This window comes from Muscardinus avellanarius (genome assembly GCF_963383645.1).
Source record: "Muscardinus avellanarius genome assembly, chromosome: 13".
NCBI classification, from domain to species: domain Eukaryota; kingdom Metazoa; phylum Chordata; class Mammalia; order Rodentia; family Gliridae; genus Muscardinus; species Muscardinus avellanarius.
In genome coordinates, this window is record NC_137799.1 from 21,813,139 (window position 1) to 21,831,944 (window position 18,806).

The window sequence follows — 18,806 nt, forward strand, 5'->3', positions numbered from 1 at the left end:
GAAGCTCAAGGATGACACTTAGCGGGAGGTGACCCAGGCCCCCAATTCCCAGGGAAAAGGACATGGCTTGATGGCTTGAACATGCAATAGCCCCAAAGGCAGATTTTTTTTTTTTTTTTTTTTTGCAGTACTAGAGATGGAACCCAGAGGCATTCTCCCTCCCAGCTCCACCCTCAGCCCTATTTTTTTATTCTTTATTTTGAAACAGGGTCTCACTGAGTTGCAAAGGCCTCACTAAGTAGCTGGGACTGTGCGTCAACCGCGATCCTCCTGTCTCAGCCTCCTAAATGCTGGGATTACGAACGTGCACCGCCATTCCTGGCCCCAAAGACATATTCTGCCCGGCAGAAAACCTCTCCTGCTGGTTCTAATGTGCTGGACCTGGCCCCCTCTCTCCACACCTCCCACAGCCTGGGGAGGCGGGGCGGGCCCCTCCACCAGGCTGGGGTTTGCTGTGTGGCAGGGTTCGGACCCTGGGTCTCCCACTCCGTTGCACAAGGACAGTCTACCCCTTCCCACCTCACAGCCTGGGAACCCAGCACACACCCCAGGGCCCCAGAGAGGGCAAAAGGGTTCCTGGTTCTCACTGCAGAAAGGCGGTGGCTCCCACCTCCAACACTGCCAGCTTCAAAACAAGCAATCTGAGCAGCACGCTGACATCACTGCATCACAATGCACAGCATTTCCATAAGGGCTACAATATGGTTATAATAAAAGCGGGCTAGCAGTCCCCTTGGAGACAGGCTGAATAAATATTATTCCTAATGATTATTAAAACTCATTAAGTGTGTTTGGAAGGCCTGGGAATTCCCAGCATCTGCCACTGTCTCCACGTTGTAGGAAGCCCTAACCTCAAACACGGAGCCCAGTAGGAGACCCAGCTCTAGGAAGGAAGGCAGAGACCACGCACAGTGGTCCTCTCCAAGGGAGGAGGAGAGAACACAGACCCTGGCCTTCCGGAAGCTCCATCCACTATTCCCCACCCGGAGGAATTGGCCTCCAGCTGCAGGAAGGTCGTTGCCCCTGGAGACGGTCCCAGGCAGGCAGGAGGCATCGGCCCCACACCATCTCCTGCCCATGGAATGTTCTTTATTCCTTCCTGGGTCGCTCTGGCCTGTGCTGACCCCTCACCCCACCTCCTCTACCAGGGGCTGCAAATCAGTGTCCCGAGCACCAGCGGGGCAGGTAATATTGATGGTGAAAGGCCTGGATGGGGACTCAGCTGGCAGAAGTGGAGGCCTGCAGTGGCAAGAGGGCTTGTCCTAGCCACAGGGGCTGCCCGGGGCCCACCACATCTCCCACTTCCCAAGAGAGGCCGGTCATGGAAACTCTCATGAGAAACCTCTCACATGTTTGAAGTGTTAGTAACTTACTAGGGTTTTTTTTTCCACAAAGAATGCTGCACGCGCCAAGCAAAACACACCCAAAGCCACTTGTGTTCGACCTTTGTCCTCAGCTCCCAGCCAAGCTGACGGGCCAGCAGGTCTCCCCGGAAGCCCAGCTTTAAGAGCTGCTTGGCCCCTCACTCCCTGTGTGACCTGGGAGCAGTCCCTTCAGGGATTTCCTGAAACCACCAGACATGTGCAGTGAGGTTAGCAGAGACGGACCTTGTTCCGGACCCACCTGGAGCCCCAGCCCTGAGTCCGTCCCAGGGATCCTGAGCCTGCAGCAGGATTCAGGGTTGGAGCCAGCAGAGCTGGAGGAGTTGGGTCAGGCTTCCAGCTGCTCCAGATGGCTCCCCTGCCCTTCCCAGGGCCGTCTCTTGACCAAGCTGCCCCACCGCCACCCACCTGAGCTCCGAGCAGCATGCACACCCCACCCGGTCTTACCGGCAAGCCGCAGTCCCCCTTGGGCCCTGGAGGCCCCATCAGCAGGGGGAAAGGTGTGGGTCCCACCAGGTGGACGATGGAGTAGCCACTGGTCGTGGGCCAGGGGCTGGAGGATAGGACTCGCGCTGGGGCCAAGGCCAGAGCAGGAGTGGTCTGTCCACTAGTCGGCGGTCTGGGGCTGGACCTGCGTGTCGGGTCATTGGATGGGGCATCCCTGGCCGCCTTTTCAGGTCTGAGCGGGACAGGCTTCCGGGGGCTGCTCTTGGGCCCAGCTTTCTTCGAGGTGTCTGATGCAGCAGGTTTCTTGCTTCCAGTGTGGGGTGAAACAGGAGTGAGAGAGGGAGGTGCAGTCCGGGGAGTCCCACTGCCCGAGGCCAGAGCCACGGTGGTAGCTAGGGGCTGAGCAGCTCTGGGAGGGCCAGGGCTGGGGGCCGGAGTCTGGGGGAGTCCGTGGGTGCTGATACGGGCAGAGGCCGGCCTGCTGGTCAGCTTGACCTCAGCCTGGGCTGCTGTAAAAATGGACTTCTTAGGGGAGCTGGCAGTGGGAGGCAGGGGCTGGGCGCTGGGTGGAGGGGACCGGGGCACCTCAGGGTTCCTTTGGGTGGGCTTCACCATGGGGCGGGGGACTTTGGCAGGACGGGAGGTAGGTGGCACTGGCTTCTGGGTGGGCGGGTCTGACTTCGTGAATGAAGGGCGAGCTGCTTTCTGGGTAGGTCGAGGGCTTTTTGCCGGGGCAATGGGAGGAGGAGGAGCTGAAGGCTTGGTGGGGAGATTTTTAGGGGTTTGGGTTGCTGACACCAGCAATGGTTGGGCGACTGCAGGGTGAGGCACTCTGGCTGAAGCGGCTGGGGGCATGAGGGCAGGGGCTTTACTGGCTGAAAGCTTGGCGGGTGGGAGTGTGGTCCGCTGGGAAGAGCCTGGGGGGCTGGTCTTTAGGGGCCTGGTGGGTGTGGCAGAAGCCGCTGTCATTGCGGGCCACCTGCCTGTTGGCCGTGCTCCCGGGGCTGGTGTGGCCGTGGACAAGTTCTGCAGGCCCAGTAGGGCCAGGTCGGTCTGAAAGACCACGGGCCTGCCAGAATTTGGGGGGAGGGCGGGTCCCAGCTGGGGCCGGTATGTGTCCATCTGTCCACACTGCTTCCTCAGGTGAGCGCAGTAATTGTGAGCGACCCGCGCCACAGGGTGGATGGTGAACTGGCAGAGGGCTCCTTCAAACTGGACGGCATGCGGGCTCATCTTCCCGAAGAGGAAGGTGCCCTGGGGGTCGAGCGTGGGGTCCCTGCGGAAAGGCAGTGGGATGGGCACCCGGCGCTGCCCGCAGGCTGTCACCAGGGTGACGGTGCGGCCTCGGATCTCGAGCGCCAGGTGGTGCCAGTGTCCATCATGCATGTCCAGGTCGAAGGCCACGGACCGCCGGGGCCCCAGGTGGACGACCGTCTTGCCAGGGAGAAGCTGCAGGCCCAGCTGCAGCCGGTGCGCGCGGCTACGGATGGCGAAGAGGAAAGCATGGTTGACCCGGTGGGAGCAGAGGCTCAGCACCAGTGCCAGCTCTGTGCCCAGTGCGCTGGGAAGCAGGGAGGCCGTGGGGGCCTGCAGCCGGGCCCGCGGCGTGAAGATGAAGCCCGACTGGAACGGAATGACCCCCGGGGGCGCGGGGCTGCGGCCGGCCCCCGCCTTCGTCCAGCTGAGGCCCAGCCGCTGGAGGACGTCCACATCTAACAGGACAGGAAGAGGGGAGAGGACACGGTCAGGGCAGGGGCAGTGTGGACAGCCCACTCACAGCTGCCTGGTCATCTGTTCATGGGTGTAAATAGAATGCAGCCCCGAAGGCATCGGGCTGCAGGATCTTGAGGATCGTGGCTAAAAACACGATCTCCTTGGTTCAAATCCCAGCGCCGCCACTTCCCATCCCTGAGACCTCAATCCCTCAGCTTCCTCACCTGTTAAATGAGATGAGCATAGAACATGTGACGATTAAAGGGGCAAATGCCCCTTCAAAACTTTCAAATGACAGCTGCTAATACCTAAAATAATGGCCCCCAGCACCTGCCAAGTCAGTGTGAGAGGCTGCCCAACTCTGACCTGGCTTACCCCTTCCCTCTTGTGGGGGGTACTGGGGATTGATCCCTGGGGAATTCTACCTCCAAGCTACACCTTCAGCCTTTTTTTTTTTGTTTTGGTTTGGTTGTTGGTTTTGTTGAAGTCTCCCTAAGTTGCCAAGGCTGTCCTCAAACCCACATTCCTCCTGTCTCAGCCTTCTATGAAGTGGATTACAGGTGTGCACCACCACGCACAGCCTTTTCTACTTTTCGTCAGCCTCAAAAGCCCTTTCCTCTAGGAAGCGTTCCCTAAAGGATGGGCCAGGGTGACCGCAATGGCGTGTCAACAGAGCTTGGTAAGGATGTCCAGGGAGCCTGGCTAGTCTACCTCCTCAGAAACCCACCCTGTCCCTTTTCCCTCTCCTCCCTGGCAGGGAAAGGCTGAGGATCAGCCATCTGCTATCAAAAGGGAAGTGAGAAGCTGGGCGTGGATGCGCACGCTTGTAATCCCAGCATTTGGGAGTCTGAGATCGGAGGATCGCAGTTCATGGACAGCTTCAGCTACTTAGTGAGGCCCTCCACAACTTAGTGAGACCCTGTTTCAAAATAAAGAATAAAAAATAGGGCAGGAGGTGTAGCTCAGAGGTTGAATGCCCCTGGGTTCCAGCTCCAGAATGCAAAAAAAAAAAAAAAAAGAAAAGAAAAGAAAAGAAAAAAGGAAAAAAGGAGGGAGGTGATACATGCACTGGCCTTCCCGTGTGACTTGGGGATCCTAAATAACCCAGGGGCCCCAGTAACCTGTTCTCTGGCAGAGTATGGACACCTGGCCCTGCTCCAGCTGGGTCACATCTACCTGTAATTAGGCTGACATGGTTGCCAGGGCCAAAGGAAGGCTCCGGTGTGTTTGTGGAAAGGCTTCCTTGAAAGCTGGCTCTGACTACAGGAACACAGAGGCCGCTTCCAGAATTTCCCTCTGGGTCAGAACCTCAGGATCCTGCCTGAGCACTGAATGCCCTGGCCCCGTCACTTGGTGCAAAGGCCACTGCAGGGCCTGAACCCAGGGCTTGACATTTAGTGGTCCCTCAGATGATAGCTATGAGATGGATAGAGGGATGGATGGATGGATGGATGGATAGATGGACAGATGATAGATAGATAGATAGATAGATAGGGCACTGGAGGAAATTGAGAGCCCTGGTGCTGGCAGCATGGCTAAGGTTTCTTGGGTCTGAAGGCAGGGCTCAGAGCCTGCAAAGACCACCTGAGAGCCTGGACCTTGAGCATCGTTCCCTCCTCAGTCCTCCACTGAGGAATGGGGCTGGGACAAGCGCCTCCATCCTAGGGTATTGGGAGGATGCACTAGTCATTCTGCTCATCATCCCGGAACTCTATCCAGCTCTCTTCCTAACCCTTTGGCCTCAGTATCTCTGCCTGTAAGACAGGAATGGGGGACCAGCTCTGAAGACAGTACCACATGTTAATGATGTTCTAAGACCTCTATAGCTCCAGGGTGCTGTTACTGTTGCTTCGGCTCGGCTTGGACTTAAGACCCTATTTTTCCCTAGGACCCAAGGCCCTTTGCTTCACCTCTATGTTCTACTCTCGATGCGTTCTCCTTCCTTTGTCTGTTCCCAGATTCTAAGTTAAAATCAAGCACCACTTACAGATTCTCTTAGGTGTGGGCTACCTTTCATGTTTTAATCATGGAAGCCCTCTTATTATCATGAAATCTTATTTCCTGAATGCAATCTAAAATGAGAGCAGAGACACTTGGTGAGGAAGGAGAAGGGAGGGAGGCCACCTCGCCCCTGCCCTCAGCCCCACTGGACAGCCCTGGGAAGCCCATCTGGACTGCTCACACCCTCCCCACACAAAGCCCATGGCTGGCTGCTCCGCCTCAGGAGAGTAACAGCTGGCCAGGCCAGGTGGCACTGATGAAAAAGCCCCTATTATCATCTCTGGGTGGGTTTCAGAACCAAAACCCAGTCAGTCTCCAGGGGTTCTCCCCAAGAGAGGGTCTCCTTCTGAATCCTGCAGCTGTCATGAGTCTGACAACCACGGTCCTCTGGAGAGAGGGGAGGGCTATATGCTTGCCCAAACTTTTCAGGTTAATGAAATAATAAATCATAACAAAAAGTAAGGTGCTTTGGGTAGGAGAAAGAACTGAGCTCTCTGCCTCCACCCTACATCCCTGACCCTGTTTTAAATTTTGAAACAGGGTCTCACTAAGTTTCTTGTCTCAAACCTGTGACCCTCCTATCTCAACCTCCCAAGAACTGGGATTATAGGCATGTGCTGCTCCACCCGGCTCAAAAACCAGCATGCGCCGTGCCACTGGACTCCACAGCCTGTGAAGTCAGTTCATCCTATAGGTAGAACTTGCCCAAGGCCATGCAGCTTATAAAGCACACAGCTAGGGTTGGAACTCAGGGCCTCAGATTGCAGGGTCCCTGCGCTTAGCCCCTGTGCCACACCTCTCAGGAGCCTCCCAGATTCATTGGAAGGCAGAGTGGAGATGCTTCCAGGATCTCATGGCGGAGGAAGAAATGGGGGACTGGGAATGAACTCAGCCCAAAGCCAAGATGGACGGGCTCAGCCAGCTGGCCCCAGCGAGATCCCTTTATTACATAAACCTGGCTCTGCACAGCCTCGGCCGCTCCCCAGCCCCCTCAGCGCCTGACTCAGGACTCTGGACAGCTGTTCACCTACTTTGTAGGGGAAACAGCAAGCTCGGAAAATCTGACATTTGCACAAAACGTTGCTGGGCAGCCGGAGTCTCTTCCGGGCACGGCCCACCTTCCCAGGGCCCAATCCCTGCCCAGTGGCCTGGTCAGGCCACGGGGACTCCCAGCACACCCGCCGCCTGCCCCAGAACACGGGCGGCGTGGAGCGGAGGAAGGGCGGCTATTTTAAGAGGCCTCGTGGCCGCTTGACAAACAGATGTGAGAGAGGCTTCAGTTTCCATGGGCAGCTGTGCAACTGGCCCACCAACGCCCCGGCCCCCTGGACAGCTCCTTGGGGATGGGGATGGGGACTGGCGGGAAGAACAGGTCTCACGGGAAGGAGAGGGTGGGCCCCAGGCCTGGGAAATGACAGTTCTGGGCTGGGTATCTCCTCTCAGCCGTTCTTAGAGTGCCCGTTGGACCAGTGGGGGACAAATGGGAAACCTAAGCACCTCACCAGACCTGCCCCAGATGGGAACATGAGCACGGACCCTCCCCATTTCTCTGTGGAGCCCTTCCTGTCCCTCGCAAAGCCCCCTGGTGGGAAGTGCCCGTGACCAGCCCCATTCTCCTGATGGGGACACTGAGACGCTGAGTTCCAGTGAGGAGCACGGATGTCTGCCCCTGAGTTCTCAGGTCCCTTCCGCCCTCCTTTGTCTCCCCACAGACAAAGAGAAGAGAGAATTACCTTCAGGAGTTCCTTGGGTGAAGGCCAGGTGACCGGAAAACAAGACTAAGATCCAGGTGAAGAGAAACCCCCTAGAGACGGGCAAACACAAGGACACACGGCATCAGCTTCCATCCCTACATCCAGATCCGGCCAGGGGTGCTGGTGATGACCGGTGACCGCCCGGCAGGGCCCCAGCCCTGGCTCGCTGTGGAGGGGGGAGGCAGGGCATGGGCTCCAGGGGCCCTTCAGAGCTGAGGGCTCCCAGGCGACCTTGCACTTCATAGGACAAAGCCAAAATCATTCCCTGCGCTGGGTGTCAGGAGACCCAGGGTGCAGCTCGAAATCTAGAGCTGACCTGTTGAGCAACCAGCAGCCAGTTCTATCGCCTTCCCAGGCCTCAGTCTCCCCATCTGTGTGTGGTCACATGATCCTGAGACCCTTTGTAAGGCCCTAGCCAGTGGGCGGCAGGGCCAGAGCTCAAAGGTCAGTGGGAAGATCAGACTGGTCTGCTTGGATGAGGAAGACCCCAGACCAGACCCAGCACTGGGCCTGACGGCAGCAGCCCAACTGGCTTTTTGCTGATGGGAATCAGGAGACAGAAAGCAAAGGCCAGAGCAGGAGGCAGGCAGAGCCAGACGCAGAGCTGGCCGTGGCCCTTCCAGCTGTGTGACCCAGGAGAAACACTCAGCCTCCTGGGCCCACCTCATACTCCACAGCGCAGGCTCATACTCCTATTCTGCAGGCCAAGCATAAAGGTTAAATCAGTGTACAGGGGTTACGAGCTCAGCCTGACACCAGAGACAACAGATGTGCTCCCTAGACAGCCCTGCCGGCCCTGCATCAGAACATTAAGGGTTAAGGCTCTGCTAGTGGCTCCTGCCAGGATGGGCAGAGGCAACATCTGATTTCGCCTTCCTGTAGGAGCAGCTGCAGGTGACACGCGAAGCCACTGGGGCATCTGATCCCCGGACAGGCAGAGGGCAGGTGGCACGGGGCCCGCAGCGCCCGGGATGCTGGGTGGACCTGCTCAGGGTCATTCCCAAGAGGAAAGCTGGGATGGTGTGTAGCTGGGGAGCGGTGCAACCCAGGAAAGCCACGGCCAGGCTGACTTCTGGAGCCCTGTGGTTCCTTCCGGCTTCCTGGGCACCTTGGGAAACACGCTCATGCCCTGTTAAGATTCTCCTACTTTCAGATTTAACCGCGATTATGATCAATAGCACCCATTCACTTGGAAGGCCCTGGCTCTTCCCTACGCAGCCATCCCGCCTTCCAGCACGATCTTGGACACGAGGACTGTTGAGGTCACTGGAGGAACCTGGATAAGGCTAAGCCCAGCCGGGAAACTTCACTGGTCATGGAGTGCGTGATTGAGGCACGCACAGATGACCCCAGGAGATGTGAGTGGTGCCTGGCCAGCACCCGCAAAACAAGTGTTTGGAAGAGACAGCGGGAAGGTTTCCTCCTAGTCTCTGCAAGTTGTTGAGTGAGGACGGACTGCTTGAAGATGCTGCAGCTGCTTGGTACAGGTGAGGTCACGAGCCCTGTGAGCCCTGGAGGGTGGCAGAATAGAAAAGGAGTGGGTGCCTAATGACACTGTTGAGAGGCTCAGCTAAGGGACTCCAGCACTGCCCTGCCCTGGGGCCTCTTGGTGTGGGAAGCAATACCCCCACTAGCACTTACAGCGTGCTCCATTGGGTCTTTGGTTCCTTGTGACATAAGCCAAACTGCTTGAAACAGCTCTCGGTTGCTGATGACGGTCCCTCAAAAATCTTACGCTTTAGGCCTTTGCACATGCTGTCCCCCCATCAGCTGGACATGACTCTTTTGCCCAGTGAGCTCCTACTCATCCGCTAGACACCAACATCTGACAACCCCGCCACGCTCGGAATCATGTGCCTGGTCACTGTTTTCTTGCCTATTTCCCTTCCTGGACTAAGTCCCAGCAGGACAAAGACATCTGTCCATCCACTCCCGCACCTGGCAGACACACCACCAGTATTCAGGATGAATGAATAGCACTGGGTATTCCAGAACACTGGAATTTAAAAAGTGTCCTCCCAAAGCTTCGTCCCCAGCTCTGACTCGGGCCAGGGTTGGTGCTGGACAACGCCTCGTCCTCTCTGATCTGCAGGCACGGCCGTGGGCATGCGTCCTCCAGTTCACCTGGGCAGCGACTAAAGGTCAGAGCACCCAGCTGCCCGGGGGCTGCCTGGCCGGAAGGGCAGGGCTGAGCCCTCTGGGGTGAGCTGCCCACGTGAAGACAATGGCAGCCTGTCGGCCCTGGGAGGGCACAATAGGAGGCTTTGTTTAATAGGACAAATGGGAAACTGAGGCCAAAGCGGGTGCTTCTTCCTCAAGGTCATGACTGCAGTGCCTCACTCTTTAGCACTATTTCCCTGCCAGGGAGACTCGGGAAAATGGCCGGGGGCGCTGGGGAAGAGCTGTGCCCTGCATCCTTGTCTTCACACTTCCCGAGGCATGTCTGCACACCAAAGACTCTGAGGAGTCCTGCAATGAATAAACTGACTGTGCACTCTGTCTCTCAGCTGTCTCCAAATCCAGAAGAGCAGGGAACCCATCTGTCATGCCCGTCTGACTGACCGCTCTGGCTGTGGCTAAGCCACGTGATGACTCTGCGGAGCACTAAGGGAGAAATCAGAGGGAAATAGCTTACATCCTGGAAGTGAGAGGAAAGACTTGCAGCGGAGATGGAAATGAATCTTGTCTTTGGCTCGGCTTCCGACACCAGGTTTCTAACCTGAAACTCGAAGCCCTGAACAACCATTGCAAGAACATCTACCCATTCATTTACCCGCAGCAGCACAGCTCGCTGGAGAGGGTGTGCAATCAGCCCATTGACTTCCCTAGTGCAGAGCCGGCCCTCTGAGTGGGAGAAGGTCCTGGAAGATTATCTACAGGTCGGATGCTACTCCCTCTGCCTCTTTGGAGAGATGGGCCAGGGAGGCTCAGAGAGGGGAAGCGAGTTACCCAAACCCACACAGCGCTTTGAGATAACTGCTTCACTGGTCTTTCCTCTGACTTGCCTCCCAGACAGCAGAAACTGGAGACTTGCAGGGACTCCCTACTTGCCAGAGACCAGAGTCCCCGCCTTCATTCACCAACAGAAGCTGCGATGCAGCCGGGGAGCCAATGAACCATCTCAGTAAGCTCCAGGCCTGGAAAGTTGGCTCCCGGAGCGAGGCCTGCTGCTCCTTGTCTCCCGTTCCAATCCTGTTTAGCTACTGCTAATAACGTTTAGTGCTACCGCTGGCTCCGGGCTTTGTTCTGCCAGACTTCTGTTTGCACCACCGCCTCGTGGGCCTTGGCTCGGTGAGCCCGGAGCTCCAGAAGAGCAGCGCATGGTACCCAGGAGGTCGGGAAGCCACCGCGTGGGAGCCCCAGGAAGGGAACCGTGGAAGGGCCGGCCACGCATCCCTCTGGGGAAGGGACCCAGGCGCTCCTGAACCCGGCAAAGGCCCCCGCCCACACGACAAACATGGCCGCTCCGGACACCTGGGCTGCCAGCACTCACGGCCTGTTGGGATGGTTTTCCTTCATCCCTGCCACCTGGACACTCACAGGACTCTGAGAATCAGGGCACAGAAGCCCCGAGGGAGGCACCTGTGGACACTGCGCTCGGCTGTCCTCCTACCCGGTGAGCTGGAGACAGGGCAAGGCTGGGAGCCACAGAGCCGCAAAAGGGGTGGGCCATCCAGCCTGCCAGACCGTGTGCCCAAATGGCCACGCCCCAGGTCCTTTGTCCACACCTTACCCTGCTCCATGGGAACACAGACGGGTCATCTGTCTGGACAGGATGCAGCCTAGGCCTTTCCCATTGACTCACACGCCCATTCAAGATGGACTGAATGGTAATACCAATAACAGCTGCCGTTCACTGAACACTTACTACACGCCAGGCACTGTTCTCAGCCCTTTACAAGCCCGCTCCCATGAGCCCTCCCGGAACCCTGCTAGCTGGGGATGAAGATGACCATTGTGGGGCTGAGGAACACGAGAAGCAGAGAGATGAGAGGTTGCTTGAGCTCTGCGGGCAGGGCCAGGATTCAAACTTCAGCCTGGCTGCAGGCCCCCGCTCTTCCCACCCCCTGACCCCCCAGCAGCCTGCCTCCCACTGAGGAGCATTTTGCAGCCCTAGACTGGTACTCCAGGAGCCAGCCAGAGCCCAGGGGCTATCAGGAGGGTCCCTGGAAGCAGAGATCGCAGAAAGAGACTCTGCAAACAAAATAAAAGTGGGAGTGCGTCCAGGGGAGGGCAGAGAGAAGGGTGGCAGTGGTGTCCCGAGGCTGTCTCCTTCCGCTGTACCCCAGGGGCCTGGGTAAGGGAGTCTGCTCTGGGAAGAGGGGCCGGGGAGCAAACTGGCAAACACACTGAAGCCAAAGGGCAAAGGATTAGGCACTGCAGTGGTCAAGGAGGCCGGGAGGCCAGCGGGCAGAGGCTGGGCCTCTCAGCAGTGTGACTGACCACTTGCCCAAAGTGTGGGCCCCGCTCCGGGGCCCTTGCCTGGCACCACTTCTCTGCCCAACCACTGGCATCTGCCCTGGCACAGGGTCTTCTGGAGAAAATGAGTCAGCAATGTGCTCACTGGTGCCGTGTGTGTGTGTGTGTGTGTGTGTGTGTGTGTGCGCGCGCGCGTGGTGGGGGTGGGGGAATCTCAGCCAGCCAGCTTTTTCCAAGACTTGGGGAAGAAAAGGGGCAGCACCCCTGACTTCAGGGGGCAGGGCATGGTGGGTAGGGCGGGCCTTGGCCCTGACCAGCCTGGGGGAGCCCTGGGTCTAGCAGGGTGCCAGCCCAGCAAGCGGGTGCAGGAGCCAGTCCCCGGGGGGCCAGAGGGGCTGCTCCTGTTCTAGCTCACTCCCACGCAGTCGGCAGAGTGACTTGTTCTGTCTTTCTGTCAACTTCTGCACAAGCTGGGAATCCCAGCCCCTGGGTGCCAGCTGTGTGCGAGATTCCCTGCCCATCTCTGGCCTCCATCCTGGGCTGTGCATACAATGAGAGGTTGGACTTGGTCACCTCCCCGGGCTCCTTCTGCTCTGACAAGCTGGCTGTCCCTCTTTGGAGAAAGGGGACAAGAACTGGGAGTGCGCCCCCCAAAAGCTGGGAAACACTGAAACACCCAGATCCAGGCAGACACAGGCAGCAGGCAGAGACTTCCAGAATGCCAGCGACGTGCGGAGCCACACAGCCACTGGGGCGAGGGCGGAATCCCGGACCCTGAGACTAGAAACTTGCCCAGAGCGTCTCAAGAACAGATGGAACCTGGAGCCGAGACACACAGGCTCTGGACCTGCAGACTCAGACAGAGACCGCTCTCCCAAGCATCCCAAAGCTCCCCCTCCCGTTACCGCGCGCTCCCGGCGCCTCCACCGCCCCCACTCCCCAGCCCCGGGCAGGCTCTGCACGGCTCTCCGCGGCTGGGCTCCCGCCCCAGGGACCCGAGAGTCCATCCCGGCGCGGCGGGGCGGGCAGCGCTCACCACCCCTCGGCGGCCCGGGCCGGGGGCGCAGCCCGTTAACCCCTGGCGTCCCGCCGGGCTGGGAAACAGAAAGGGACAGGAAGCTGACGTTCCGCTGGAAGCGGACAGGGAACCCCAGCCCACTCCAGATTGCGGCGGCAGGAAGCTGGGGAGGGGCGTCCCCAGCTCGTACTCACCCCCCGCGTGCCGCCGCCGCTGTGCCTCGGGCCCCCCGCGCCGATCCCGCTCCCATGGCAGGGCCCTACTTCATGCTCCCGAGCCCGGGGGGCAAGTGTGGGCGCGCCCCATGGGGCGGCCAGCCCCCCGCCCCGCCGCGCCAGGCCGGCTCAGAGAGCGCGGCCCCCGCGCCCGCAGCGCAGCCCCCCGCCCAGGGGCGCCCGAGCAGGCGGGCAGCGCGGCCGGGGCCCCGCGGGCGCCCGCGCCAGGTCCATGGTCCCAGGAGTCCCGGCGCGGCGCTCGCCCCTGCCCAGCTCTTTTTCTGCTTCCACTGAAAAGGAAGAAGCAAGAAAAAGAGGGCAGAGATGATCAAACTTTTGGAGGCGGGCTGCTGGCGGTCCCTGGAGGCAGAGCAAGGCCGGGCGAGGGCGCGCGGAGGGCGGTGGAAGCTGCCTCCCGCCGGCCTGGGGGAGGAGAGGAAAAGGAAGGATTTGGGGGAAATGAAGGCGATTTAAAGTCTCGGCCCGCGGCAGCCCTCCACTTTCCCTCCTCCCCGCGCCGGGCCGCCCTCTGCTGCCCCCTGCCGGCCGCGCCTGGGACACGCTTCGGCCCGCGTCCGCGGCAGCCCCGCGGGGACACCGCCCCCTCCTCCTTGTAAAGACCGGGAAACAGATCCTGGGAGACAGGGCATTGCCCGAGCTGCACGAAGACTGACCACAATCCCGTGATTAAGAATTTCCGACTTGTGAAGGGGAGGGGAGGTCCTCGAATTGAGGCACCGGGTGTTGGGAGAAAATGGGCAAAATCCACTCCTGAAAGGGTCGCTGCGTTGCAGGGACACACTGGAGGCAGGACGTGGTGTCCAGAGTCCCACGGCGGCCCGTCTTAAGCCCTGATGCTGACCAGAAAAGGATGCGTCCCAGATTCTGAGCTCCCCGAAAAACGCAGTGAGTGGGTGTGTGAAGTGTGGGCACCTTCCTATCCCTTCTCCCCTCAGAAACCGGGATTTACCGCCAGGGTGGGCCGTAGACTCCGGAGATCCCACATCGGAGCTCGGATCTGTACTCCCTGGCCAGCTAGCTGCAAACACCCGGGCAAATTTTCTCACACTCGCAATCCCAGCCCGGCCCTGTGACTAAAACCCCCTCACCTCCACCCCCAAGCCTCCTTCGCGGGCACTCCCGCACTCTTATTCACCGGTGCACGCACGCACGCACACACACACACACACACACACACACTCCCATTCGTTCCATGCAGCCACACACTCTTGGGCTCACGCGAAACACACACTGGATGCCTGGATTCCGTGCACACTGGGACTCCACGCACACTCGCACAAATGCACGCTGTCCTGGGCAGACCCTCCGCCTCAGCCTGCACACCCGCGAGAACACCTTGTATACACACTCCCACGTGCGCACACCACCCACTACACACCCAAGTGTACACACTCGTGCGCGCACGGCTCCCCGAGGGCACCCACCGCACTCGTGCACACACGCGCTCACTCTCCAGGTTTGAATCCACCTCCACGCACGCACCTACCCTTACGCACACACACCAGTATTCCCAGCGCTCCAGGAGCTCGCGGGCACTTACTGGGTCCCTAAGCGCGAGGCTGGCCGGTCGGTCCTTCCACAGGCGCCTAACGGCATTTGTATTCATGGGTCCCCGCAGCCCCGGGCGCGGGCGCGGGGGTGGGTGGTCCCCTTCCCTAAACGGGGCGCGGGCGCGCGGAGCGCAGCGGCACCGGGAGGGGCATGGGCGCGCGGGACGGTGCCGCCAACCCGGTCCGCCTGCGCTGGGACTGGGGAGGCTCTGCGTCCTGGGGCTCCCGCGCGAGCTCCGGGCGCAGGGGGCGGCTGGCTCATAGGTGCTGGGGCCGCGGCGCCCGCCGGGCCTTTTGAAGTCTCCGCTGGGGGCGGGGAGGGGGCTCTGAAGGCGGCCTTTTAAACCGCGGCAGATGCGGGCCCGGCCGAGCAAGGTGTCTGGTTTCAGCAAACTTGAGGAAAAGTCCCAAGCCAGAGAGGGGGAGGGAGCGCATAGCTGTGCGCTGCTGCCTGCAGGGGGCAGAGCACCCAAAGCTGCCAGGAGGGAGGCCGGGTGGACCAGAGGCGGCTGGTCCCAACCCGCAGGCGGCTGGATGGCGCGCACAGCCGCCCCGCCCCCGACCCCCGCGGTCAACAGAGTTCTTAACTTGGGGTGGAGAAACCCCAGACGCTGCAGGGACATCACAAAATTGTGTACATTCTTCCCGGGAGAGGGGCCACTGGTTTCCTCGGGTTGTCAAAAGCCCACAGTCCCTAGAGGTCCAGAAAGCCCTGTCCAATCATACCTGGTGTTCTCTGAGCTGCATACTTTGTGCCAGGCACATCCTGTCTTTATTTACATTTTTGGTATTTTGTTCATGATAGATTATTTTTTGCATTAATCTTGATGTTTTTAAGGTATGCATGGAAATACTATGTACTCGATTATTCAAGGAGGATTTTGTTAGCACTCCTTAGATATTTAACTCCACTACAGAATTGCTTTTGGCATCCCCTGGTATTTTGCGTCTCTATTTGCCTCTCCCCCTGGTCCAGGCCCTGACTAGCACAGTGCTAAGTGCCACCTTTAGATGGAGACCCGTTACCTGCTTACAGATGAGATAAGCTGGTGATGTGTCCCAGTGGGACTTGAACCCAGGTAGCCTGACTCCCTTCTTCTGCATCCCAGGCTGATAATACAAGGCTCCGCCTTTAGTAGGAAGCTGGGAAGGAAAAGGAGCAGAAGGGGCAGAGAGTAAATGAAGATCCTTGCTTATCCTATCACTCCAGGGTCTGCCTGCACCCAGCCTCGGGCATGGTGGGCTGCTTTGAGGCCTGTGACCCTTTGGTCTCTTCCCAGGCTCTCCTCTGCCCGTTTCTGCCTGATCCATGACCTTCTTGTCCTTCTAGGTGCAGCTCAGAGGTCACCCACCTGGTTAGCTGCTCTGCCCCCCCCCATGTTGTCGTACACATTGTGAGGTTGTCATTTGGGGATCCATCCCTGTATCCCCACTGAGCACAGAATCCCGGACACAACAGACAACCCAACCATCGGTCATTTAAATAAGCACATTTTGTAAAACGTCCTACGAGCATCTACCTGAGGCTCCGGAAGAAGAGAGTCTGCCACTACCGGCAGGAACAAGGAAATTTGCATTCGGTTCTGGCTTCTGGGCGTGTGCACATTTACAATGAAGACAGCAGATATGGATAGTAAGGAGGGGTGGGGAGGAGAACCTGGATGGGCGGAGTCAGAGGCCACAGTATCATGGAGAAGCCCCTGCAAGGGTGGGAAGATAAAACGGGGAATGTGATAGATGTTATCAGAGAGATGTGGGTCACTTGAACTGTCAGGAGGACTAAGGGATAGAAAGAAACCAAGGCAGGATCCCAGGAGGAGGTGGTATTTAGATCCTGCGTTGAATAAACCTGTAGCCTTAGGGGAGAGTCCAGGAGAAGAGTCACAGGCAGCAGGAGGGTAGGGGTGGGTTTCAGGCAGGTTTTGAAGGAAGAGTAAAGAGAGGCCAGGGTTGACAGTCCCCGGCTCTCCCCACGGTAATGTGCAGGGAACACCTCACGAATCACGGGCCACAAGCCATTTCCAGACAAGGAGAAGCATTTCCTAAGGTGATGCTGCTGGCCAGGGGCTGAACACCAAGCCTATCCAAGCCCCACTCCCAGTCTGAGTGCGCAGCAGCCGGTGCCAGGGAGGCCTGCCCACAGCGGGCAGCCCAAAGGACCCGTGGGAAGCTCCTGGGAGCACAGCGCATGGCCAGCGCCACGCTTCCCATCTGGAAAATAGGTGCATCCAGCGTGACCACTGGTGCTGGGCCCTCTGGGCTTGGGAGCACAGGACTGTTATCCAGCACTAAATCCAATTCACTGAGGGATCACAGAGGGCTGCCTGTGTTCTCCTAGTGGGAGAGGGAAATGAGGCACGTGGCCTTCCGGGAGCTCCCGATCAACTAGAAAGAGGACATGAACACTGATAAGAATTCCAAGGAAGGGTCTGGTCTGGTTTCTTGGTTCTGTTGACTCTTCAAGCCCGATCTTTCGCCACACGGGTTCTGGCTCAGAGCCAGTGACCAGGCAGGAACGGGGTCCCTAAGACATGGAGCCATTAGCCACCCAGCAAAGGGGACAGAGGATCGCCAGGAAGCCCTCAGGTGGCCGGCTCTATGAGGGAGAAGATAACAAGCCCAGACACTGGGTGGGCAGTGACCGCCAGCCCTATGTAGACCTTTGGGGGTGAGGAGGAGGACGGGGGTTCTCAGCTGGTGAGGACTTCATCATTTGCTCCCTGTGGAAGCAGGTGAGCCACGGACCCATTGTTTCCAGGAACGCCAGCCTTCAGAGAAGCTGCTGCTCTCAACCGCATCTGTGGTAGATACATCTTAGGTGCTTAATGCACGTCTGTGAATGAAGTCCTAGATGCAGAAGGGGTTGCACACCACCCACGAATCCTCACATCAGTGCACCCCCTGAGCTTTTTTCTGAGGACCCACCATGTGTTAGGCAGTGCCATTCCTGAAGCCCTGTGGACTGAGGCTAGCAAAGTGATAGATGATGTGGGTCAGGATGGCCCACCTGGCACCGAGGAGGGACCTTGCTTCTCTGTCTGGGCCACACGCAGCGCATAGCACGGATGTGCACACAGTAATGAAGTCTTTCCTTCCCAGATCTCTCAGTCAATAGAGGTGCAGCCCTGTGCTGCAGCCTGAGCTAGACCCTGGCCATAAGCAGAGATAAGCCATGGCCCCTGCCAGAAGGGGCTGCCCTGTTCATTCTCTGATCCCAGCAAGAGCATGCTGCCTTGCACCTAGGACCAGGCAGAATGGGGTGGAGCAGGGAGAAACTGAGGCTAGGAAGAGCTTCACAGGCACTGAGCGAGAGGCAGGATGAACGGATAGAGGTGGAGTTCAGCAGATTAGATCATCTTCCTGCCCCTGCGCCTTCTCCTGCGTGGCGCAGACCCAGGCCCAGGTGCCACCGACAAGGGGCTGTCTTCCCAGTGTTACCGGCGGGTTCAGTCCTGTGGGGGGCAAGTCCACTAGCGGTCGGGGGCCTCAGAAAGATGGGTCAAAAGGCAGGCGGCGTTCTGCAGATCCTTATCTGCAGCGGTTCTTTTCCCCTCTATGAATTCCTTACGTTTTTAGTTACGACGCTTTGGGAAAGAACCTGGGGTGGACAAAGGCTTCTTGAGCCAATGACACTTTATTATGAAAACCCCAAGAAATTTATACACTTCACCAGTAAAGTTAAGAGAAAGGGGGGCGGTCTTTCAGCTGGCTGTTGGCCTTTGAAGAATTAATTTCTGTTTCTCTCCAAGGTCTTGCAGATAAGCAGCTCCAGGTGGCAGCCTCCCAGGATAGTCAAGGCTTGGGAGCTTCTCAGGGGAATCTTCTTTAACTTTTCCTGGAACTTTCCATCTTTTGGGCTCAGTTCATATAGCAAGTGTGGGGAGATGTGGTGATTCAGTGTTGGCATCTTATCTTTTAAATCTGAAAGCTTAAGCATACTCACAACACAGTTTGGCAGACAAAATATCACAAACAACACCACAAGGTTCTTAGTTCTAATTGTCAGATGTATTTCCTTAACTGCTGAGCACTCTTCTTTAAACAACAAGCCTATTAAAAGAATCCACTTCCCTGTCACAAACTCTCTGCAACCTGCTTCTAACTTTCTAATTCCTTTCTTTCCCAGTTGGGACTTTCTTATGATAAGCTCTTCTTCATGCAAAAATACTTTTCTTACTCTTACGGTATTTCTTTTCCTTCATACATATATATATTTAGAATGTCTGTCCTTTATTCTGTCATATTCATTTCTAACTATGCGGCCATTTTTTCTATCTCCTGGGGTG

The 18,806-nt window shown here is 58.1% G+C and overlaps 1 protein-coding gene across 1 annotated transcript in view; it reads right to left on the reverse strand.

Moving 5' to 3' along the window:
* COL27A1 (collagen type XXVII alpha 1 chain) overlaps positions 1-12,984 on the reverse strand; it is a gene marked incomplete at both ends in the record, with an annotated part of 125,961 nt that extends 112,977 nt beyond the window's left edge. Inside the window, 3 exons of the mRNA XM_080709248.1 lie at positions 1,830-3,541; positions 7,277-7,347; positions 12,929-12,984. Of these exons, the coding sequence (XP_080565374.1) occupies positions 1,830-3,541; positions 7,277-7,347; positions 12,929-12,984 (1,839 nt within the window). The remainder of the gene's footprint in view (positions 1-1,829; positions 3,542-7,276; positions 7,348-12,928) is intronic.
* Positions 12,985-18,806: the final 5,822 nt, after the last annotated feature.